The following is a 20,502-nucleotide window of genomic DNA, read 5'->3' on the forward strand; positions in this document are numbered from 1 at the left end:
TATCAGTGTCCTTGACTACTTGTATTTGCTGTCGCCTCTTACCTGTTTTAAAAAATCCCACGCTACAGAAAAATGTTCTATGGTAGAAGATCATGTTGTATGGATTATGTATGCCATAATTGAGGTTTGATAATGTTGGCATGGTGAATCCATCATCTGGGGAGATTAGAAGGGTGGGATGGGGTCAACTAAGGACAGAGGAATATGGTAATGAGGAATGCAGGAATTATTATAAGGTCTTTCTGGGTGGAGGGATGCTGAACCGGTGGAGTCTTGTGTCCAGATATGTTGAATGAGAGTTCTGTTTTTTTCTAATTCTTTCATGGGATGTGGGCGTCACTGGTAAGGCCAGCATTTGTTGCCCATCCCTGATTGCTCTTGAACTGAGTGACATGATAGGCCATTGCAGAGAGCAGTCAAGAGTCAACCACAATGCTATGGGTCTGGAGATTTGCTTCTCTAAAGGGCATTAGTGAGGCTGATGGATTTTTACAACAATCGATAATAGCTGTCATGGTCACCATGAGTGAGACTAGGTTTATCTTCCAGACTTATTAATTGAATTCAAATTCCACCAGTTGCTGTGGTGGGATATGAACCCAAGTCCCCAGAGCATTATAGCCTGGCCTCTGGGTCCCTAGTCCAGTGACATTTTCACTACACCACCATCTCCCCTATTGTGAAAGGTGGTGCTGGAATGCAAAATCACTGGGGGGAGTTGCAAGATATAGGAATGCGGGAGGTGTCATGGGGTGTGGGAATAGTAGGAGCAAAGTGGTAAGATACGACAAGGTGGTCTTGTGTGGATGTTTGGGTCATGGTATAAGTATTCTTCGGTTTGGGACAATATGTCAGAGTATGCATTGGTATAATGTTGGAATCTGGGGGGTGGTGAGGAGATTGTAGTCTTAATGTATTGGGAACAAAGATCATGGGTGTGAGGATCTTGGAACTGATAAGGGGACATGGAAAAATTGGGAAAGTGATACCAGGAGGAGGGGAAAGCAGGGACAGAGAAAAAGTATGAATGCTCCAGAGATGGAAGCAGGAAGGTTAGAAAAGGGCAGTTGCAGCAGTGAGCTCAGGGAACACTTATACTTAAAATAAACATAGCCTAGCATGGATTTTAACTGGTACAGATTTTTTCACTTCACTACTAATAAAAAAACTATTTGAAAATCCTACAGTCCCTGCATCCCAGCCAACTGAGAAAGTTGAACTCCCAGCATGACCAGGAAGTAACTTAATGTTCGAGTGGCCTTGTGGACTATTTCACAAAAGCACTACCCCACCTGCATCTATTTGCTTTGGATTACAGAGTTAGGGACCAAAGGTCATCTCTGCATCTGACCAAACGGGATTGCATTAATTAAAGGAAATAAATGTTCTCGATTATGATGACTGAGTCCCAAATTTTCTTTGAGGTTTGTTAGTATTTTACCATGTTTAGTACCTATGTGCTCTTGCTATAAGCAAGTAGATGTGTTAAAGACACCATCACAGGTTATTTGCTTTCATGCTATTAACAAGCGAGTTGATAGCTTGTAACAGAGCTAAGGGTGACAAGGTGGCTCAGCAGCATTATGAGTAGTTATTTAGTTGATCATGATACTCTGCTTGCAGCGATTCAGTCATCATTTGTATTCTGTGTGAGATAACGCTACGGTAGATAGATATCCAATCAATTTGATATCCATGGTATAGTGCTTAGGATCCAAAATATTTGTCCACCTGGTTAATGAGGACTTAAAAGTCTGCATTCACTGCCTGTTTTCATGACAGGGAGAAGGAAGTTACATATTTGACTGCTCTCCCAAGTGGTAAAGGCTTCAATGGAAAAGAAAGTCGGGCAAAGTGTAAAACGGGCAAATTTGTTTTTGCCCGTTATGCTCTACCCACACCCCCATACCCCAATGTGCCTAATGTCTCTATTTCCCTAATGGGCTTTCAAGGTGTCTCCTCCCCTTACTCAGCATCCCCACATATCCTCTTCTCTCTCCTTACCCCCCACCAACAGAGTCAAGATTAATTAATCTTTGTGGTTAAAAAAGGAAATTAGATACTTGCTAAAAAATAAAAGTTTAGATTCAGTAATCAGTTGAAAATGGAATACGACAAGCTATGGGGAACAAGGAGGGAACTGGGATTAGACTGGGTATTCTTGTGGAGAAAAGACTTGAAAGCCAGATAGCCTGTGTCTGTATTGTAAGATTCTACAAATTTGAATATGCATTATCAAAAATAAATTATACATCAAATCTAACAAGCTCTATTTGGGCACAAAAGCAAATGAGTGCAGTTTTAAATTCGTGCAAGGTTCTTTGCTACCTAGCAGAGGTTATTACATTGTTATAGAAGAAAACAACATATGAATATTGAAATTATAAAATGCCATTCAACCAATCCAGATTGTTCGGTCATCCAGATCTTAATCAAGAATTAATTTTTCATTTTTTTCTACCTTGAACCTAACTCTCATTACCCTTCCCCTGAATCAGCGAGTGACAGCCTTTTCTCCAAGTGGGAACAAATTCCATAAATCATCTAGTTTTTAAGAAGTTATTCCACAAATTAAGGTTAGTTTGTGGCTTCCTCAGCTTATAATCTTGTCTTTTAGTTCTCTTCTCCTCCATCTGTGCAAGAACCTAAGAACAGTCAAGAATGAAAAATGCTTTTTCCACAAGCCTAACTCTTTTCGCATTTATTGTGTTTCAAATAAATGTCTCCAACTTTACTACTCTGCAAGGAAGTAATTATCACACTGAACAAAATGTTCCTAATATCGGTTTTAATTTGGCATTTCTTTGTTTCAAATGTCATGTCTTCCAGTGTTAATTTTTCCATTTCCATTTACTATTCTCTTTTTACCTTTAATACTATTTAATATACCCTTGATGTAGTTATTTCCTCTTTCTCCCTCCACAAACCATCTTACTTATAGAATGTAAATCTTGAGATTCTCCTGTTTTATAAATGGGATTCGGCCATATGCTCTTCACTGAACCCTTTCCAATGCATACATGTTACTTTTTTTTAATGGAGTGGTGAGCAGAATTAAACACAGTGCTCCCAATGAAATTTGGCTGTTGCTTTGCACATCATTAAGACATAAGTTATAGGAGCTGGAGTTGACCATTTCAAGCCTGCTCCACCATTAAATGAGATCATGGCTGATCTTCTACCTCAATTCTACCTCCCCTTGCTAGCTCCATATCCCTTAATTTCCTTAGCATCCAAAAATCTTATCAACCTCTTTTTTGAATATACTCAACAACTGAGCATCCTCAACTTTCTCAGGTACAGAATTCCAAAGATTCATAACCCTTTCAGTCAAGAAATTTCTCTTTATATCGGTCCTAAATGGCCAACTCCTTACTCAGAGACTGTGAACCCATGTTCTAGATCCCAAAGGAAACATCTTCTCAGAATCTACCCTTGCAAGTCCCTTAAGAATTTTATATGTTTCCATTAGATCACCTCATTCTTCTAAACTTCTAAAATATGCCCAGTATACTTCATCTCTCCTCAGGAGATAATCCCTTCATCCCAGGAACCAGTCTATTGAACCTGCATTGCACTCCCTCCAGGACAAGTATGTTCTTCCTTTAGTAAGGAGACCAAAACTGCACAGAGTACTCCAGGTGTGGCTTCACCAATGCCCTTTATAATTATAGTAAGGCCTCTTTACTCTTAGATTCCAGTCCTTTTTTTAAACAAAAGCTAACATACCATTGCCTTCCTAATTGCTTGCTGTACCTGAATGTTAACTTTCTGAGATTCACATACAAGGCCAGCCAGGTTTCTCTGAACATCAATTTCCCAGCCTCTTTTCATTCAAAAAAATATTCTGCCTTTTTATTTTTCTGACCAAAATGGGTAACCTCACATTTCAATCATATTTCGTCAGCCAGGTTCTTGCCCAGTAATCCAACCTGCCAACATCACTCTGCCTTTGTTTTTGCACCTTCCTCACCACCTACAACAAACTTGGACACATTACAGTCAGTCGCCCTCATCCAAGTCATTAATATAAATTTCAAATAGCTGAGGCCCAAGTACTGATCTTTGTGGTATCCTGCTAGTTATAGCCGGCCAATCTAAAATTGTCCCATTTATTCCTATTGTTTGTTATCTGTACATCAACCAATCCTCAATCCAAGCTAATACATTATGCCCAATCTTATGTGTCTTAGTTTTGTGTGAATGTTTTTTGAAAATCCAAATACACTACATCCAGTTGTCCATCTTACTAGCCACATGTTCAAAAAGCTACAGAAAAAGAATCTGTCAAACACAATTTCCCTTTACTAAATCGAGGTTGACTCTGCTTAATCATACTACAATTTTCTAAATGCCCTGTTACAACATCCCTAATAACAGATTCTAGCATTCTGCCTACAACTGATGTTAGGCTGACTGGCCCATAAGTTTGTCATATTCTCTCTTCCTCCTTTCTTAAATAGCAAGGTTATGTCTGTTACTTTCCAGTTCCTCATAACTGTTCTTGAATTTAAGGAGTTATGGAAGATCAAAACCAATGCATTCATTATCCCTACAGCTATCTCTTTTAAAACCCTAGAACGCAGGGTTGACAGCTCCAGGGGATTTGTCGGCACTTGGTCCCATTAGTTTCTCAACTCTCATTTCTTGAAGTTCCTCATTCTCGCTAGGCCCTGGGCTTCCTGTTTCTTCTGGATTGTTTTTGCGTCTTCTGCCATGAAGACAGATACACAAAGTATTTGGTTAATATCTCTACTATTTCCTCAGTCCCCATTATAGTTTCACCTGTCCCTTGAGGCTTTTGTACCTTAAATGAGTGTATATTTGTTGCAAATTATGCGTTAATTCTTCTATAAATGCCAGTCATTGCTTGTCTACAAACATATATTTTAATATAGTTTTCCAACCTAACACCTATAAGCTTATCTCCACATTTTTCGAATTGCCTTTGCCTTTTTAGTACTGAAGTAACTGATTAATATAAAATTACAACACATAAAATAATTAATCTCAAGCTGTCCAGGAATTTGTTTCATTGTACTTGAATATATATGCAATTACTGTTTATGGTATGTGCACATATTATAGGGATAACTTTACATGCATTATTTAATATACACTCAGTGAGGGATTCTCTCTCATTTATCTGTACCTATCACACAGCAATGCTGAGTTGTGTATGCATGGACTGTGAAGACATTGAGCATGCCTCCACTGAGAACACATATGTTAGCAAGATAGTCTGAGGACAGGAGAATGGCAGAAGGCTGAGAGAGGCTGGGTGGGGAAAGTATTAACAGTAAGTTTCACTATCTTCAAAGAAATGGGGGAAGCTATGAAATTGTGCAAAGGTGAGAGAGCTTGGAAACAGTTGGCAAGTACACAGCTGTGTAATTTTTTAAAAAAAAGTTCTGATCTTGGGAGTTCCGATTACTTTAAGTGACAGTTAAAAGCACTTTGTTACATTTAAAATGGAATAATTTCCAGACATAATTTTACATCAAATTAGTTAATAATTTATTTATAACACTTCTGTCCCAGTGGGACACAAGCAATATGTGGAAAACAGATGGTGCGTAATTATGGTCCAATCTTTTGTAGATCAGTCGTTCTAGTTTTGAGAGCTTAATTTTTCACAAACTGAAACCAAATGCAGTAATAATGCGACAAAGCAAGAGCCTGGCACTGCAGTTGGTGTTATATTACAACTTCACAGCAAGGGTAAACCAGTGCTAACTACTGTCATCCACCTCAGCTAAACTGTCTGAAATCAAGAACACAAGTGTTTGCCTAGAATGAAAAACAATGCTCATGGAATAAATAAGTTGTTTTGAAATATAGCAGCTCTGATCCAAAAGAAGCTACAAAATTAAAACTTGCATTTAAAATTGCAGCATCCCATAATCTAATTATTTTAGTGCTTGTTACAAACCAAAAAAATCTTGCCTGAGACACTGTTTTGTTTCAAACTACATCTACTTTTTTTAAGATGCAACATTCTTCCAGCATGGAGCAGCCTTAAAAAATTCAGGGTTCCAAGATAGGGGTCCTGGATCTCCCTCTAAATTAACATCTTTGGTGCCCCCCCCTAAACTCTGCTAGATTTCTGCCAATCACTACTGAGTTTACATACAAATTCCCTTAGCCACCCTTAAGCATCCTCTTACTCCTATTGATCACAGAATCAAGTTCATGCCGTGCAGAAAAAGAAGGTTCACAAAGGCCTCAAATTATACAAGAAATTAGAAAAGTTGTCCAAGAGCCCCCGAAGAGGAGCAAACATGACTCTGAAGAAGTATATACTCAGTGATTCCTGCTAGAAAGTGCACAGGTTTAGTAAGACCTCAGGTGTAGTGCAACCTATTGTAGAGCAGCCTTCAAACATTCACTGGGCTTACACAGTAAGAATGGACACCAGGCTGCTTCTCCCAAACATAAGACCAAGTTTTATAGCTTGAAACAAATTATGCTCTGGAGCAAATGTGGACCAATAGCTTTACTGTTGCATCTATCAATAAAAAACAAATTAGGAAGTAAGAAGAACTTCAGTTCAAGGTGCATTAGCCGAAGCTCCATAGGTCAACATATTAAGCATTAAAGTATGCAGAAATTCATTAGGCTGCAATTACTTCCATTTAACTGTATAGCCCATGCTGGAAGAGTACAGTTTTCCTAAATTCAGAATTCTCCTTTATTCATTTCTATAGAAGCTAATTTCTATCATGTGCACAGCTAGTTCATTACGTATAGTTTAATCACTTATGCCTCTGCTCATACTACTGCAAACAAGCTTGTAATAATTTGGAGCATGTTATCGCATTTCAACTCAAGTTATCTTTAATGGTTCTACAGTAAATGTAAACAACATTTTCCCAACTTGTTGTTCACATATACTTCAGTTGTAACATACAAACAAAGAAATTTCAGGCAAGCATTTATTAAACAGAAGTAACAATAAATATGTGGCGTTATTTTCAGAGTTTATAAAAATACAGTAAAAATATCTGAAACAGGGATAATGTTTTATGTGTTTTAAATTATGTCAGAAAACTAATACCATTGTAAGAAATGCAAAGATTAAGGATAATTTAAGAAGGTAATGTGAAATTATGTGGATATTTCTCTGGCAAATCTATTCTGTAAAGTTGACACCAAAGATGTTAACTTGATGCAGTGGTGTATAGTCATACTTCCAACTAACAATCATCAATGTACACAAAACATTCATCTCATCCTCTGCCAAATTCAAATTTATCCACATCAGAGCTGTGCAGAGAGCTGGCAAATTAATCTTTCAGGTGCTAATCCCTGGTCACACAAAGGGTCTGATGAAGAATCTATGCTTGAGACATTAATCTGTCTGTTATCTCCATAGATGCTGACTGAGTCACTGAGTGTTTCAGGCATTTTATGCTTTTGCTTCAGACTTCAGCAGCTGCAGCTTTTTTGCTTCAAGTTTTGTTACTTTCACTTTTCAGCAGGGGGCTGTAACAATGCCTTATTCATCATGCACTTGAATTTTAACCAGAGGGGAAAGAAACATCCTCAGAACTAAGAGAATTAAATTTTGGAATTGATAATAAACTTGTCAGAGGTCCAAGAAAGAGCTGCAACAATTCACAATAGATGCAGCGTGGAAATAATGTAAAGAGGGAAACAGTGGAAGGCTAAAGAAAGAAGGATAAGACATACCAACATTATTTGATCTAGTGGAAGGAGTGTGAACTCAGGCTGTTGGCCTACTTTTCCTTGTTTTGTCATCTAGCAGCAAGCTGTTAATTTTCAGCACCATCTTTTCTCATTGTAGTTTTCCTGCATTTACAGTCTTTCTTGATTAACCAATCACCTGATTTTAACATTTTTATAACTTACTGCTTTTCATACATCTTCTATCATTTTTCATCATTCTAGGTTTTCAGCAGAATCTCTTTGCATATACTCTGATAAATCTTTATCTCCATGCACCACCAACCTCTCTGCCACGTCCTACCTTTATTTTGTTCAGTTGCATTAAATGGGTTGTTTCATTTTCCACTTCCAGTGTGACAAATAATCTACACTCAAAATGTTAAGTACTCTTTTCTCCTAACAAACGTTGACAAAGCTGCGCTTCCTGTTTTTACAGCTCACAAACTAGTCCATCTGGGAAATTAATAACTGGAATAGGGGCAATAATAACGTTAAAGATGACCTGAGTCAGATTAGATCATTGACTGGCAGTGACTTCCTACAACTGGTGAGTAGTGATTTGGATAATTAATTTCCGCACATTTTAAGGTGATTTTTATCTGTACTTCTACGGTTATGACCAAAGCAGACTTACTGAGTTTTATAAAACAAAAGTCTTACCTTTCTTGTAAGGGGCACTTCAATAGGGACAGGAACTACCTCGGCCAATAGACAACCATAGAACGCAACCATAAAAGCAGCAGGATCATTGTTTGGAAAAACAAGTGCCACCTAAAGGTAAATATTAAAGACAGCTTAAAATACTGCAAAATTGTAAGTTCTAATATTGAAAAAAAGTGAATTATTAGTCTCCCCCAGGTAATTTAGAACGTGCTTAACTAAATGTGAATTTAGAAAGAACAAAAAAAGGGTGCATTTATGTAGCCACTTTCACATGCTCATGATGCTACAAAAAATTCACAGCTGAAATACTTCTGGAGTATGCCACTGTTGGAATACTGGAAAGTGATGAATGACTAAATAATCTGTTTCTATGGTACTGGTTGAGAGGTAAATGTTGGCAAGACATCAGAGAACTCCTGTTTTTTTAAAAAAATAGTTTGAAGAATTTATTTTTTTATATTCTTTCATGGGACGTAGACGTTGCTGGCTAGGCCAGCATTTGTTGCCCATTCCTAATGGTCCTTGAAAGCCGACAGTGAGCCATCTTCTTGAACTGCTGCAGTCCATCTAGTGCATGTACACTGCAACCATACAAGTGGGCAGATAGGGCTTCAATTTAATGTCTTATCTTTTACAAAGTGTTAATCCTCAGGATTTGGCATCATGGCAATGCTGACATGTATTGCATGTCTCTGGTTGCCCTTGGAAAAAGTGCCTTTTGATCCGCTGCAGTCCACATGGTGAAAATACTCCCATAGTGCTGTTAGGTGGGAGTGCCAGGGTTTTAACCCAGCAGCAATGAAGAAGCAGCAATATATGTTCAAGTCGAGATAATGTGAAACTTGAGAAGGGAAGTTTGAGGTATTGGCGTACTCATGCACCTGCTGCTCTTGTCCTTCTGGATGTTGGAGGTTGAGAGTTCCGGAAATGCTGTCAAGGAAGGCTGGGTGAGTTGCTTCAGCGCATTCTATAGAAAATGCACACTGCAGCCAAAGTCTGCCAGTGACAGAGGGAATAGGTGTTTAAGGTCATCGATGAACTGATTGAGTGGATCGCTCTGTCCTGCATAGTGTCAAGATTCTTCAGTGTTATTGCAGCTGCAGCCATCAAGGCAGAGGAGTATTCCATCACACTCTTGAAAATGGGAAGTCTTGTGGGCAGTGGCGGAAAGTGAGTCAATCACCACAGAACACCCAGCCTCTGACCTGCTCTCATAATCATGGTGGTTATGCCGTTGAGTTCCTGTCCAACAGTAACTCCCAGGATGTTGATGGTGAAGAATTTGGTGCTAATAATGCAATGAATGTCATGGGGAGATGATTGGACTCTCTCTAATTGGAGGCAGTCATTGCCTGGCACTTGTGCAGAGTGAATGTTACTTTTACTTATCATTCTAAGCCTGGATGTTGTCTCAGTCTTGCTGGATGTTTGTATGGACTGTCTCATTATCTCTTGAATTGGGGATGGAGCTGAATGTTGTGCAATTATCAACTTCTTCAGATTCCCTCCTCTTGCCCAAGGTTGGATGCAATGTTATGAAAGTCCCTTCAACAGGAAGCAACAGCATTGTATGACTAGGTTTCATTGGTAAGTAAAGGATGATACTCGTTAAGGTCCCAATCTTTTCTGAGGTGACTGGCCACAAGCCTGCTTCATCACGAGAGTCTCCTTGATGTGTCACAGATCTTGCTAGTGTATGCCTTCAGAGCCATTGTCCTTTTGTTAGGATCATCTGCTTCTTCCAGACTTCATGGGCTTAGAGGAATAATGTCTCAATATATCAAGTGAAGCTGATGACAGCCTCACTTAGTTTAGCTTGTCAGCTGAGACGAGGTACAAGGGTATGCCCACTGGCATATGCATTAAAAGCTCCTTGGAAGCATAAGCAAGAGTTGCGGACATGCCTTACCCACATTCAAAACCAAAATGTACAGCTGGCAATGACACAGAGGTACCAACCCTGTCACAGAAATCCCCTATATACCATAGGCAATCATCAACAACCTTGTTTCTGATCTTACGATAGAGGGAAGATCACTGATCAAGCAGTCGAAAATAGTTGTTTCTAAGACTGAGACAGTTGCTCTGAGGAACTGCTACAATGTTGTCCTGGGGCTAAAATGGTTGTCTGCAGTTGTTGGAAGCCAATCTGAATAACAGCATCATTTAGCAATTTTAATGAAACAACATAAAAATCAAACAAAGTAAGAATTTAGTCCTCAAAAATAATCAAATTAAGCAACTTCAGATTACAATAGTCATATCTATGTCTATCTATCAATTTATTTTTAGCCAGGTGTTTAACCCTTGAATTTGTAGATACAATTAACCCTCACTGTATCTCTGGGCACTCCACTCCATACGCTCACCACCCCATGTGTGAAGTTGTTAAACCTAATCCAACTCTTGAACTTCCCTCTTCTAAGTTTAAGGCTTTGTGCACTTGTAAAATTTGCTGAATATACTGGCATTATTACACACTTTAGGATCTTGAATACTTCAGCAATTTATTCCACGGATAGATTTAGAAAATATAAAAATCACAAAACAATTGAAACAGTTAGAAAAGTGATACATTCAACACTGAAAGGGCGATTTCAATTCCCAGTCACTAAAACAGTGTGCGCCCCATGCTCACCCTGTCTCCAGGCCTGACCATTGGTTCTTGCTTTGTGCCCAGTTTATGTAGGATATTGTAGGCCACTTTCATACTCCTTGTCCATAGCTTCCCTGTTGATAAAAAGCAACGTCAATAATTTTGATTATTCAAAGGAAAAGCCAAAAATAAGCCTTGTACTTTTGTGTTTCTTAAGCCAATTTAACACTTAGTGACCAAATCAATGCTACACTCTATAGAAAACCGGAAGGTACATTTGCAGTCCACATCAAAAACTCAAAACACTAAACCCAAGCATGAACACTAGCAGACCGTGCAATAAGAGTAGAGAAAGGAAACAGGACTTCCCATTCTTACATTTGAAAGTTATACACCTGAAAAAGCAGATTGCCCTTCCACTATCAGAAAATACCTTGTCCTCTTAAAAAGCATATACACTGTCTTAAATCTACACAGCATATTTTATTTAATGGCAGGTCTTATCTGCCAAATAGAAATCATGGCACAGAGACAGGCCACTTGGCCCATTGTGTAGGAGCAAGCTCTTCCAAACCTAATCACTATTCCACTTATCCTTTTATACCATGCATTTTCAAATACCTATCCAATTGCACTTTAAATAATGTTGCATGATAGGGAAAGAAATCATGATCAGGTCCTACATACAGATCGCATCGAGACACAGTCTGACAACATAAACGAGTGACTCATTCATTAACCATGCCATCTCATAGGAGGCGAAAAAGAAAAACAAATCTTGTTGAAAATCCTCTGCGACTCTTCAACACAATCAAGTAAAGCTCCAGAAGAACATGACTCCTCTTAACTGTACCTAACAAATTGCCCTCTACAACTAGAAGTGTCCTCTTCACTCAGGAGCCTGTCAAGGTCCCTTTTAAAACCTTTACAAAATCCATAATCACATGTTTACGCAGTGTGTTCCAAAAGATGGGACTCTCCAATAAACTTAATTCTTCTTGGCACCCAACATAACTCTGAATTTCCTCTAATCCTCTCCTCCTCAATTATCCATCCTACTTAATGCTCCATTATGTTTCCCTTTTGCAAGGAGTAAATCAGTGTTTGGCTGTAGTGTGGAGAGAATTTGGTGGCCCTGGAGGGTTTAGGCTGTGCACTTTAAAGAGCTTCCATCAGGGTTAAACATATCTGATGTTGTGATGGATGACTGGTTCTACCTGCCTTCTTCCATCTCCCTGCTTGCATATTGGATCATGAGCTTGTCATCAGTCTATTAAAAAATGTTGCTCTTCTTCCTTATATTAGGACTTCCAACAAGAACAGGCTTTCAAATAGTGCTTTTAACTTAGTAAAACATCCCAAAGCATTTCACAGGGCTGCCACAGAATCATAGAATAGTGTGGCAGTGAAAGAGACCATTCAGTCTGTGCTGGATCTTTAGTGCCACTCTTTCCTTATAACCTGCTACTTTTTTCTCCTTCAATTATTTATCTAATCCCCTTTTGAAGGTTATTACTGAATTTCTATCCACCATACTATCAGGCAAAGCATTCCAAATCCTAACTACTCATTGCCTTCTCCTTAATAGCCTTTCAGTCATTGGAAACAGTTTCTCTTTGTTTGCTCTATCCAAACCTTTCATGATTTTATACATTTCTATCAAATCTCCTCTTAATCTTCACTGCTCCAAGGACAACACCATCAACTTCTCTTGTCTATCCACATAATCATAGTCGCCAATCCCCAGATGTTTTCCAGTAAATCTCTTTTGTAGCCTATCGAAGGCCATACTGCAGCTGGGGTCTTCATTAAACATGAGGAATGAGAGTTTGGTAGATTCTGCGAACAGATGGAGCTCTGCTTTGCCTGACCAGTAAATGATGTGGGGTCAGCAGTGTAACATGCCCATTCCAAAGCTAAACATTTAAGTTTAAATTTCTAATCCTCCACCACTGATGCACAATGGCACCAGTGTACCCCATCCACAAGATGCACTTCAGGAACTCACCAAGCCTCCTTTGACATCTTCCAAATCCACAACCTCTACCACCGAGATGGACAAGGGAGCAGATGCATGGTGACATCACCACTTGGAAGTTCCCCTCCAAGCCATATACCATCCTGATTGGAATTATATTGCCATTCCTTCACTGTCACTCAGTCAAAGTCCCGGAACTCCCTCCCTAACAGCACTGTGGGTGTACTTACACCACATGGATTGCAGGAGTTCAAGGCGGCAGCTCACCGTCATCATCTCAAGGGCAACTAGGGACAGGCAATAAATGCTGGCCCAACCAGTGATGCCCACATTGCATGAAAGGATAAATTAAGAATTACAATATAACAGGCCTACAGCCTCTCAATCTAAGGAATTTTAAATTTGTGTGCTTTATGTCAGCTTTCAGTTCAACTGAAAGTCTCACAATTTACTACCCTGTAGTGAACTACAAGTTGTGATAACTTTTATTTATTTATTTTTTTAATTTCTTTCATGGGATGTGGGTGTAGCTGGCAAGGCCAGCATTTGTTCCCCACCCCTAACTGGGCAGACTTTTTAATTGACCTGACCTGTGTGGGGATCACGCAATTTGGGATTTCCCCATTGTAGTTTGGTCGAGGTGTCTATTTGTAAGAGAATTGATCTGCAAACAACTTTCTTAGTGGAAGATTAGGGGAAGAACTTTCCTCCCCGTTGCGGGGGAGGGGGGTTGAGTGCAGGAGCGGGAGAGTGCGGGTGTGCCTCCGATCGTGGGCGCGCCACCCTTTTACGTGGGTGGGCCAATTAAGGCCCGCCCAGCGTGATGCCTGTCAGGAAGCGCTATGCGCTCCGTGTGCGGGTGGATGGCGGGAATCCCTTAGCCGAGATTGCGCTCTTTCGTGCACGCGCGCAAAAGAGCGCACTCATCTCCCTGAGGCTAAGTGCTGCCTCAGGGAGATCGGCACCAAATTTAAAAATGGTGAAGGGGCAAAAATAAAATTTCCCTGACATCTTCTCATGTGACTGTGTCACATGAGTTGGGACATGTCCATCACTTTTAATCAAACATTTATTAAATTTTTATAAACGCTCATGATACCTCATCCTGCCCGATGATGAGGTTTCATGCTTTCTCTGAAGCCCGCCAGGGCTCATGGCCTGCCCGCCAACCTTAAGGTTGGATGGGCAGGTTCATTAATGAGCTTAATTACTTTTTAAATGGCCTCAATTGGCCGTTGAAAGATTGGCGGGTGCACAGCTGATTCGGCTGCACCCCCGCTGACCTGAAAATTTGAATGACGCGGGGTGACGTCGGGAATTCCGCCTGATGTCATCCCCTATCGGCGAGCGGGCCCCACCCCTGCCTGCCAACCTGAATACCCTGGCCTAGGTTTATTTACAATACAGCCAGCAGCAACTACACATTTGCTTTCAACTTCATCTCCATCTCTCTACACTGACGGTGAAGGTAGCCAGTGCTGCTAACACTATGGTTTACACAGATCATGTGATTTTAGATCACAGGACTATTCTTAAAGGTACAGTCCCAACATTTAACAAAACCATTATTACTACACCCTCCCACATGTTGTGGAGTTTTAACTCTGCAGCGTGTCACTGACACCACTAATCAATTCCCCAAGCAAGCCAACCTGATTGATAGGCTGGGCCTCAAGTGGGTGGGCAGCTGCTGAATGATGGCCACAGGAGCAGCTAGGTCAGGGAAGGGAAGGGGTTGATTGGGTAGGTTGCAATCCTGGGAAGGAGGTTGGAGCCTCGTCCTGGAGAAACTTGAAGGCCAAGGGAATGGGGAGGAACTAGGGGCTTGTTGGCAGGATCGGAGACCTCAAGGGGGAAGGTTGTTTGGAAAAGGGGGCTCACAATTGTGAATACTCCTCAAGCCTGGATCCAGGAAGTAGGTGTGAAGGAACTTATCTCCTGAGTCCACCAGATCATTGCCTTGATGAAACAGCCAGGTTTCCAGGTTTTGCTCAGGAAATTTGGCCAACAGCAGTTAAGATTGAAAACATGCAGGATAATAAGGCTCGCAGCCTCGTTATCATATTTAAAGTTCCAACCGCCTTCCTTGCAGAAGGAAGACCCACCTTCTGGTCTCAGAGTCAGAAATGGGCAGTTTGGAGATGGGTTTTGGTCATGGAAACACATTTTTGAGACTTTAATCCCCCACCCAATCCAAACCATCCATTTTTTAGGTTAAAATTCAGACCTATGCGTCTGATAATGCCTTTCATAAATAGAAGACAGGTCAATGCAATGATTCGACAAGAATTCTGGATGGATTCCATTAGGATCTTTACATAAGGGCTTTGCCTTGCGTGTCTGTCACTAAGTAAGTTTGACTTTGGCAAAGTTGGATTTGCATAGGAGATTGCGATGAATCACATTAGCACGTAATACATCACATTAAACTCTCAAAACAGAAGTCAATTACTATGTGTCACTTAATGACATTAACAAACTAATGTCATGTAATTAGCTCTATGTGCTCATTCACAAAAAAACCCAATCATTTTTGGGCATGTTTTTCTAATATCTAAACACTCACTAAATCGAGCAATCAGACCTTATAATAGGACATAATTGAATTGCAGTAAAACCTGAAATTTCCAAAAAGAGGAGCTAAGATATATATGTATATATCTGCATTTCAGTCACATTGAAATGAAACAAGTTGCATTTTGTTAAACGGTTAGATCAATAACCTGCCAACAGATCTGAATAGAAATCTTTAATAAACTTTTTTTCAATTCATTCATGGAAGGTGGGCATCGTTGTCTTGGCCAGCATTTATCACTAATCCCTAATTGCCCTTGAGGTGGTAGTGGTGAGCTGCCTTCTTGAACCTCTGCAGTCCATGTGCTGTAGGTACACCCACAGTGCTGTTAGGGAAGGAGTTCCAGGATTTTGACCTAGTGACAGTGAAGGAATGGTGATATATAAGCCAGGGTGGTGAGTGGCTTGGAGGGGAACTTCCAGGTGGTGGTCTTCCCATCTGTCCGCTGCCCTTGTCCTTCCAGATGGTAGTGGTCCTGGGTTTGGAAGGTGCTGTCCAAGGAGGCTTGGTGAATTCCTGCAGTGCATCTTGTAGATGGTACACACTGCTGCTACTGTGCGTCGGTGATGGAGGGAGTGAATGTTTGTGGACAGGGTGTCAATCAAGTGGGCTGCTGTGCTCTGGATGGTGTCGAGCTTCTTGAGTGTTGTTGGAGCTGCACTCGTCCAGGCAAGTGGGGAGTATTCCATCACACTCCTGACTTGTGCCTTATATAATTTCACACATTATCAGTAGGAAAACCCTGCATTAATGAATACCTTCAAGATAATTTTGATTGAATGGCTCTCTTAGCGTATACATAAAATAAAGATTTATCTTACAAAATATAGAACACATTCTGAAAAAAAGATTCAGAAAGAAAGACAGGTCACTCAGGAAATGAATGTCACAAAAACAGGACTATGACTAATTTAAATCTCACAACCTCAAATCAGCTCTGCACACTCCTGTTGCTATTCTCTTACCATGACATAGTGATTGCTTCATCCGCAAGGAAGTCTAGAAATAGCTGCAAACAATTGGATGTTAATTGTACACCAAAGAAGATGTCATAATTACCCATATTCTACGTACTAGATTATTTCAAAGAACAACAAAAGGTTTCATGACATCAAAAACCTCATCCTCCCAATTGATGTCAGAATACAACTAACAGTTTCAAAGTTCAAATAAATGTTAAACTTCTATGACAAAGTGTTTTCTTACCATTATCTACATGAAAATACCAGAATCAACCACTCCGAACAGAGCTCAATTTAATACCTCTATATGCAATTAACTATAAATTGTGACAATTTAACTGCAACAAAAAAGAGGCTAAGGTGTCAAGATTCTTATTCAGCAATATATATGCTAATCAAATTATGAGAGATCATCTGAATGTGATTAAAGGCATTACAAATCTTTAAACCAATAATTAACTTTATAATCAATGACATTTGACAACATGGCTAGGTTTGCTATGGTGTCAGAGATCCAGGTAACATGGCAAAAAAGTCAAATAAAATCAAAATACCACGGTTCTGGAGATCTGAAATAAAAACAGAAAGTGCTGGAAAAACTCAGCAGGTTGGACAGCATCTGTGGAGAGAGATACACAGTTAATATTTCTTCATCCTGCCAGGCCTGCTGAGTTTTTCCAGCACTTTGTTTTTGTCATATGGTAAAATAACATGAGATTCAGACCCTAACTCTATCTACTTTTGTATTTTAACAACAACTGTTTAATCTGACATTAGCCATTAAATATTTTTCCCCCAATTCAGTAATGCTTCTTTCTCTTCCCCTTCAACCTACATCATAGCTGTGTGCTTTCACACATATCTTTCAATTTGCTGGTGACAGTTAGTAGGGATTTTCACAAACTGTGCTACCAGGCTTGCTGCTTTCTCAGCCCAAGGGGGATACGCCTGCTGTGGGGAAAAATTAAGCACACTGACTATTTTTCTCTCCTTCCCTGCCTATTCAAGCTACAATGCTCTATCCATTCCCCACCCAACCACAAACAAAGAATCCCACCAAGCCAAGAACCAGCAAAACATATCGCATGTAGTTGACTAATGGGTGAATGGCAGTCTCCCTGAAACACTCACTTACTCTACCTTGGAGAGAGGTCGTCAATGACTGTAGCCCTGTGACAAGCAGCTGGGATCACAACTTGCTCCATTGGGCAACAATGTTGTATGACTTTTAGCCCTTCCCTGCTAGAAGCAAGTGGGCATGTATCTTGAAGTGGCTGGATAGATTGTAATATCATTATTGTGTTACATTTTGCAAAACAAGTTTCATAGCTACCCGCAAAAATAAATCCATAATACAGTGACATCCGGTTTTAAAATAGGAAAGGTTTTGAAAGAAGTATTGAAAGAGGACATGAAGCATCATGGCCCAGATCTTGCAGGTGTAATAATAACGAAACAGCAACTTCTGGCATCTACATATGTACATGGAAATCCAGAAGATGTTGCCCACGATTCCCTGTTCCTCCGCAGGGTGTACTACTGAAGTCCTCACTGATGGAAATACACCGAAATTACTTGAATTTCTTTTTATTCGTTCATGGGATGTGGGCGCACTGGCTGGGCCAGCATTTATTGCCCATTCCTACTGTTCTTTGAGAACTGAGTGGTTTCCAAGGCCATTTCAGAGGGCCTTTAAGAGTCAATCACATTGCTGTGGGTCTGGAATCACATATAAGCCATACCGGATAAGGACAGCAGATTTCCTTCCCTAAAGGAAGGACTTTAGTGAACCAGATGGGTTTTTACAACAATCGACAATGATTTCACGGTCATCATTAGACTTTTAGTTCCAGATTTTTATCAAATTCAAATTTCCCCATCTGCCTGGGATTTGAGCCTGGGTCCCCAGAGCATTACCCTACGTCTCTGGAATACTGGTCCAGTGACAACACCACTATGCCATCGCCTCATTTCTCACTTTTTAGGCCAATTTCACTGTCAAAAACCTTGAAAAAGTCATGCCTTGTTGAATGAAGTGTGCCTGGGAGTTTAACATTATATCAAACTCATAATCACTTAACAATGCCTCGAGCTAAATAGGGCCCATAAATTTCAGTTTCCTGCAATCTGAGGCTGTTTTTATGAAACTATCACTTGCATTATCATTTGAGATAAGCACAGGCAGGGAAATGCGACTATTATTATCTCCATTGAGCCCTTGGGCACAATATATGGAACAATCTGATTCTATAATTCGTGACAGATTCTGGAAGTGCAACTTAGTCAATGGAATGGGAGAAGACATAAATCCATGTTAAAAAAAATGATCTTCACTAAAAAATATCATTTTAAATTAAATAGCATATGCTCTTAAAAGCTTCGACTTCAAAACATTGTCAGCACTTTGTAAAATTCTCACAACTGATCTCAATTTTAAATGGAATCCGATCTATGTGCAAAACCAGAAGGAACTGCAACTTAATTAAATGAATCACTGGCTTATATAAGGGCTTGCTTCACTGCTAATAATTCATCAGAATTATAGATCTCTTCTCATGTATAAAATAATCTCAGTGTGTATAGTAACCTAACAGAGAAAAATGAACATTCATACTTTGAATAGAGTGCCAGTCACCTTGTCTAAATGGTCCAGATTACTACAGAAATCTTTCATTGACATTCCCAGGAGGTTGAACTATTCAATATCACGTCGGTGGATCAGGAAAGGCAGTAATTTTGGAGAGAAAGTGGACTTCAGCAAATCAGATTTGTGGGCTGAACACATTACTCCAGGTAATGAGATATGCAACAAAAAGACCTGGACAAAAAGTCTAAGTACCGTACGTAAGGATGTAAAGCGGTTTTCCATTCGTGTCCATGGTGGTCAGGCAAGGTGCTTTTGGAGAGATGGTACCCCAACGCTGAAGAGCTGCCTCCAGGGATGGTGGCCAGTTAGTTACTACACCAAGCTGCTCTCCCCTGATGGCTAGCATCTGTGCTCCCTCCGGTCTTGGCTGATTAGGGTCTGGCTGTTGAACTATAAGAAAATTGACAGTGTCAGTCTTTTGCCAATGCAATTATAATTCCTGTTTGCATGTTTCTGAAACAATGATTATATTAACTTCAAAACTCAGTAAATTCTCAGTAAATTATGTAATATCTACAGGGCTTCCTGATGGCTCAATAGATAAATAGATTTCCAGCTGTGGACCCAGACTACATAGACAAGAAAGGTTTCAGGATTAGATGATGTAGGACAATCAGGTCCAGAAACTTTGGCTGATTCTCCCTGGTGGGGAGAGCGCAAGTCAATTGTAGTCTCTCTTCTGTCACCTTGACTGAACTCATAACTAAGGACCATAGAAACATGAGTAGGCAATTCAATTCCCTGATTCTGTTCCATCATTCAATCGGATTTCTTTTTTAATTCTTTCACGGGATGCAGCCACCTTTGGCTAGGCCAGTATTTATTGCCCATCCCTAATTGCCCTTGAGAAGGTAGGTGGTGGTGAGCCATGTTCTTAAACCGCTGCAGTTCATGTGGTGTAGGTGCACTCACAGTGCTGTTAGGGAGGGAGTTCCAGGATTTGGACCCAACGACGGTGAAGGAATGCTGTATCGTGTGATGGGGAACTTGCAGATGGTGGTGTTCCCATGCATCTGCTGAATATAGCTCAGCTATGCCTCAATGCTTATTTACCTGCCCTTTGCTACATATCTCTTGATGTTTTTCCAACAAAAATTAGTCATTCACAATCGTAACAATTTCAATTGTCTTTTTGGTGAAGAGGTTTCCCAGAGCTACAGTCCACTTCATGGACTAAATAGCCACTTAAGTCACCCACCCCTGTAAAATTTCAGATCGGTCAGGTTTAGGCAGGAAGGCCACCCATTGGGTTTTACGTACCCCCGCACCTTCAAATCCACTGGCAGGGGATCGTAAATTCCAACCCCGCAAGGAGTAGTACTTCCAGATTTCACTCGAACAGCTGAGCTCTAATTTTAAAATTAGACTCCCTTGTTCTGGATTTAGTCAATG

General features: G+C 40.1%; 1 protein-coding gene across 4 annotated transcripts in view; it reads right to left on the minus strand.

Annotated features, from left to right (window-relative positions):
* dip2ca (disco-interacting protein 2 homolog Ca) overlaps positions 1-20,502 on the minus strand; it is a 594,426-nt gene that overhangs the window by 178,396 nt on the left and 395,528 nt on the right. For all 4 annotated transcript variants that reach the window (XM_041184372.1, XM_041184370.1, XM_041184371.1 and 1 more), the window contains exons 8-10: positions 19,303-19,500; positions 10,991-11,082; positions 8,350-8,460 (exon numbers count right to left, since the gene is read on the minus strand). In XM_041184372.1, the coding sequence (XP_041040306.1) occupies positions 8,350-8,460; positions 10,991-11,082; positions 19,303-19,500 (401 nt within the window). The remainder of the gene's footprint in view (positions 1-8,349; positions 8,461-10,990; positions 11,083-19,302; positions 19,501-20,502) is intronic.

Source organism: Carcharodon carcharias, chromosome 3, assembly GCF_017639515.1.
Source record: "Carcharodon carcharias isolate sCarCar2 chromosome 3, sCarCar2.pri, whole genome shotgun sequence".
Taxonomy (NCBI): domain Eukaryota; kingdom Metazoa; phylum Chordata; class Chondrichthyes; order Lamniformes; family Lamnidae; genus Carcharodon; species Carcharodon carcharias.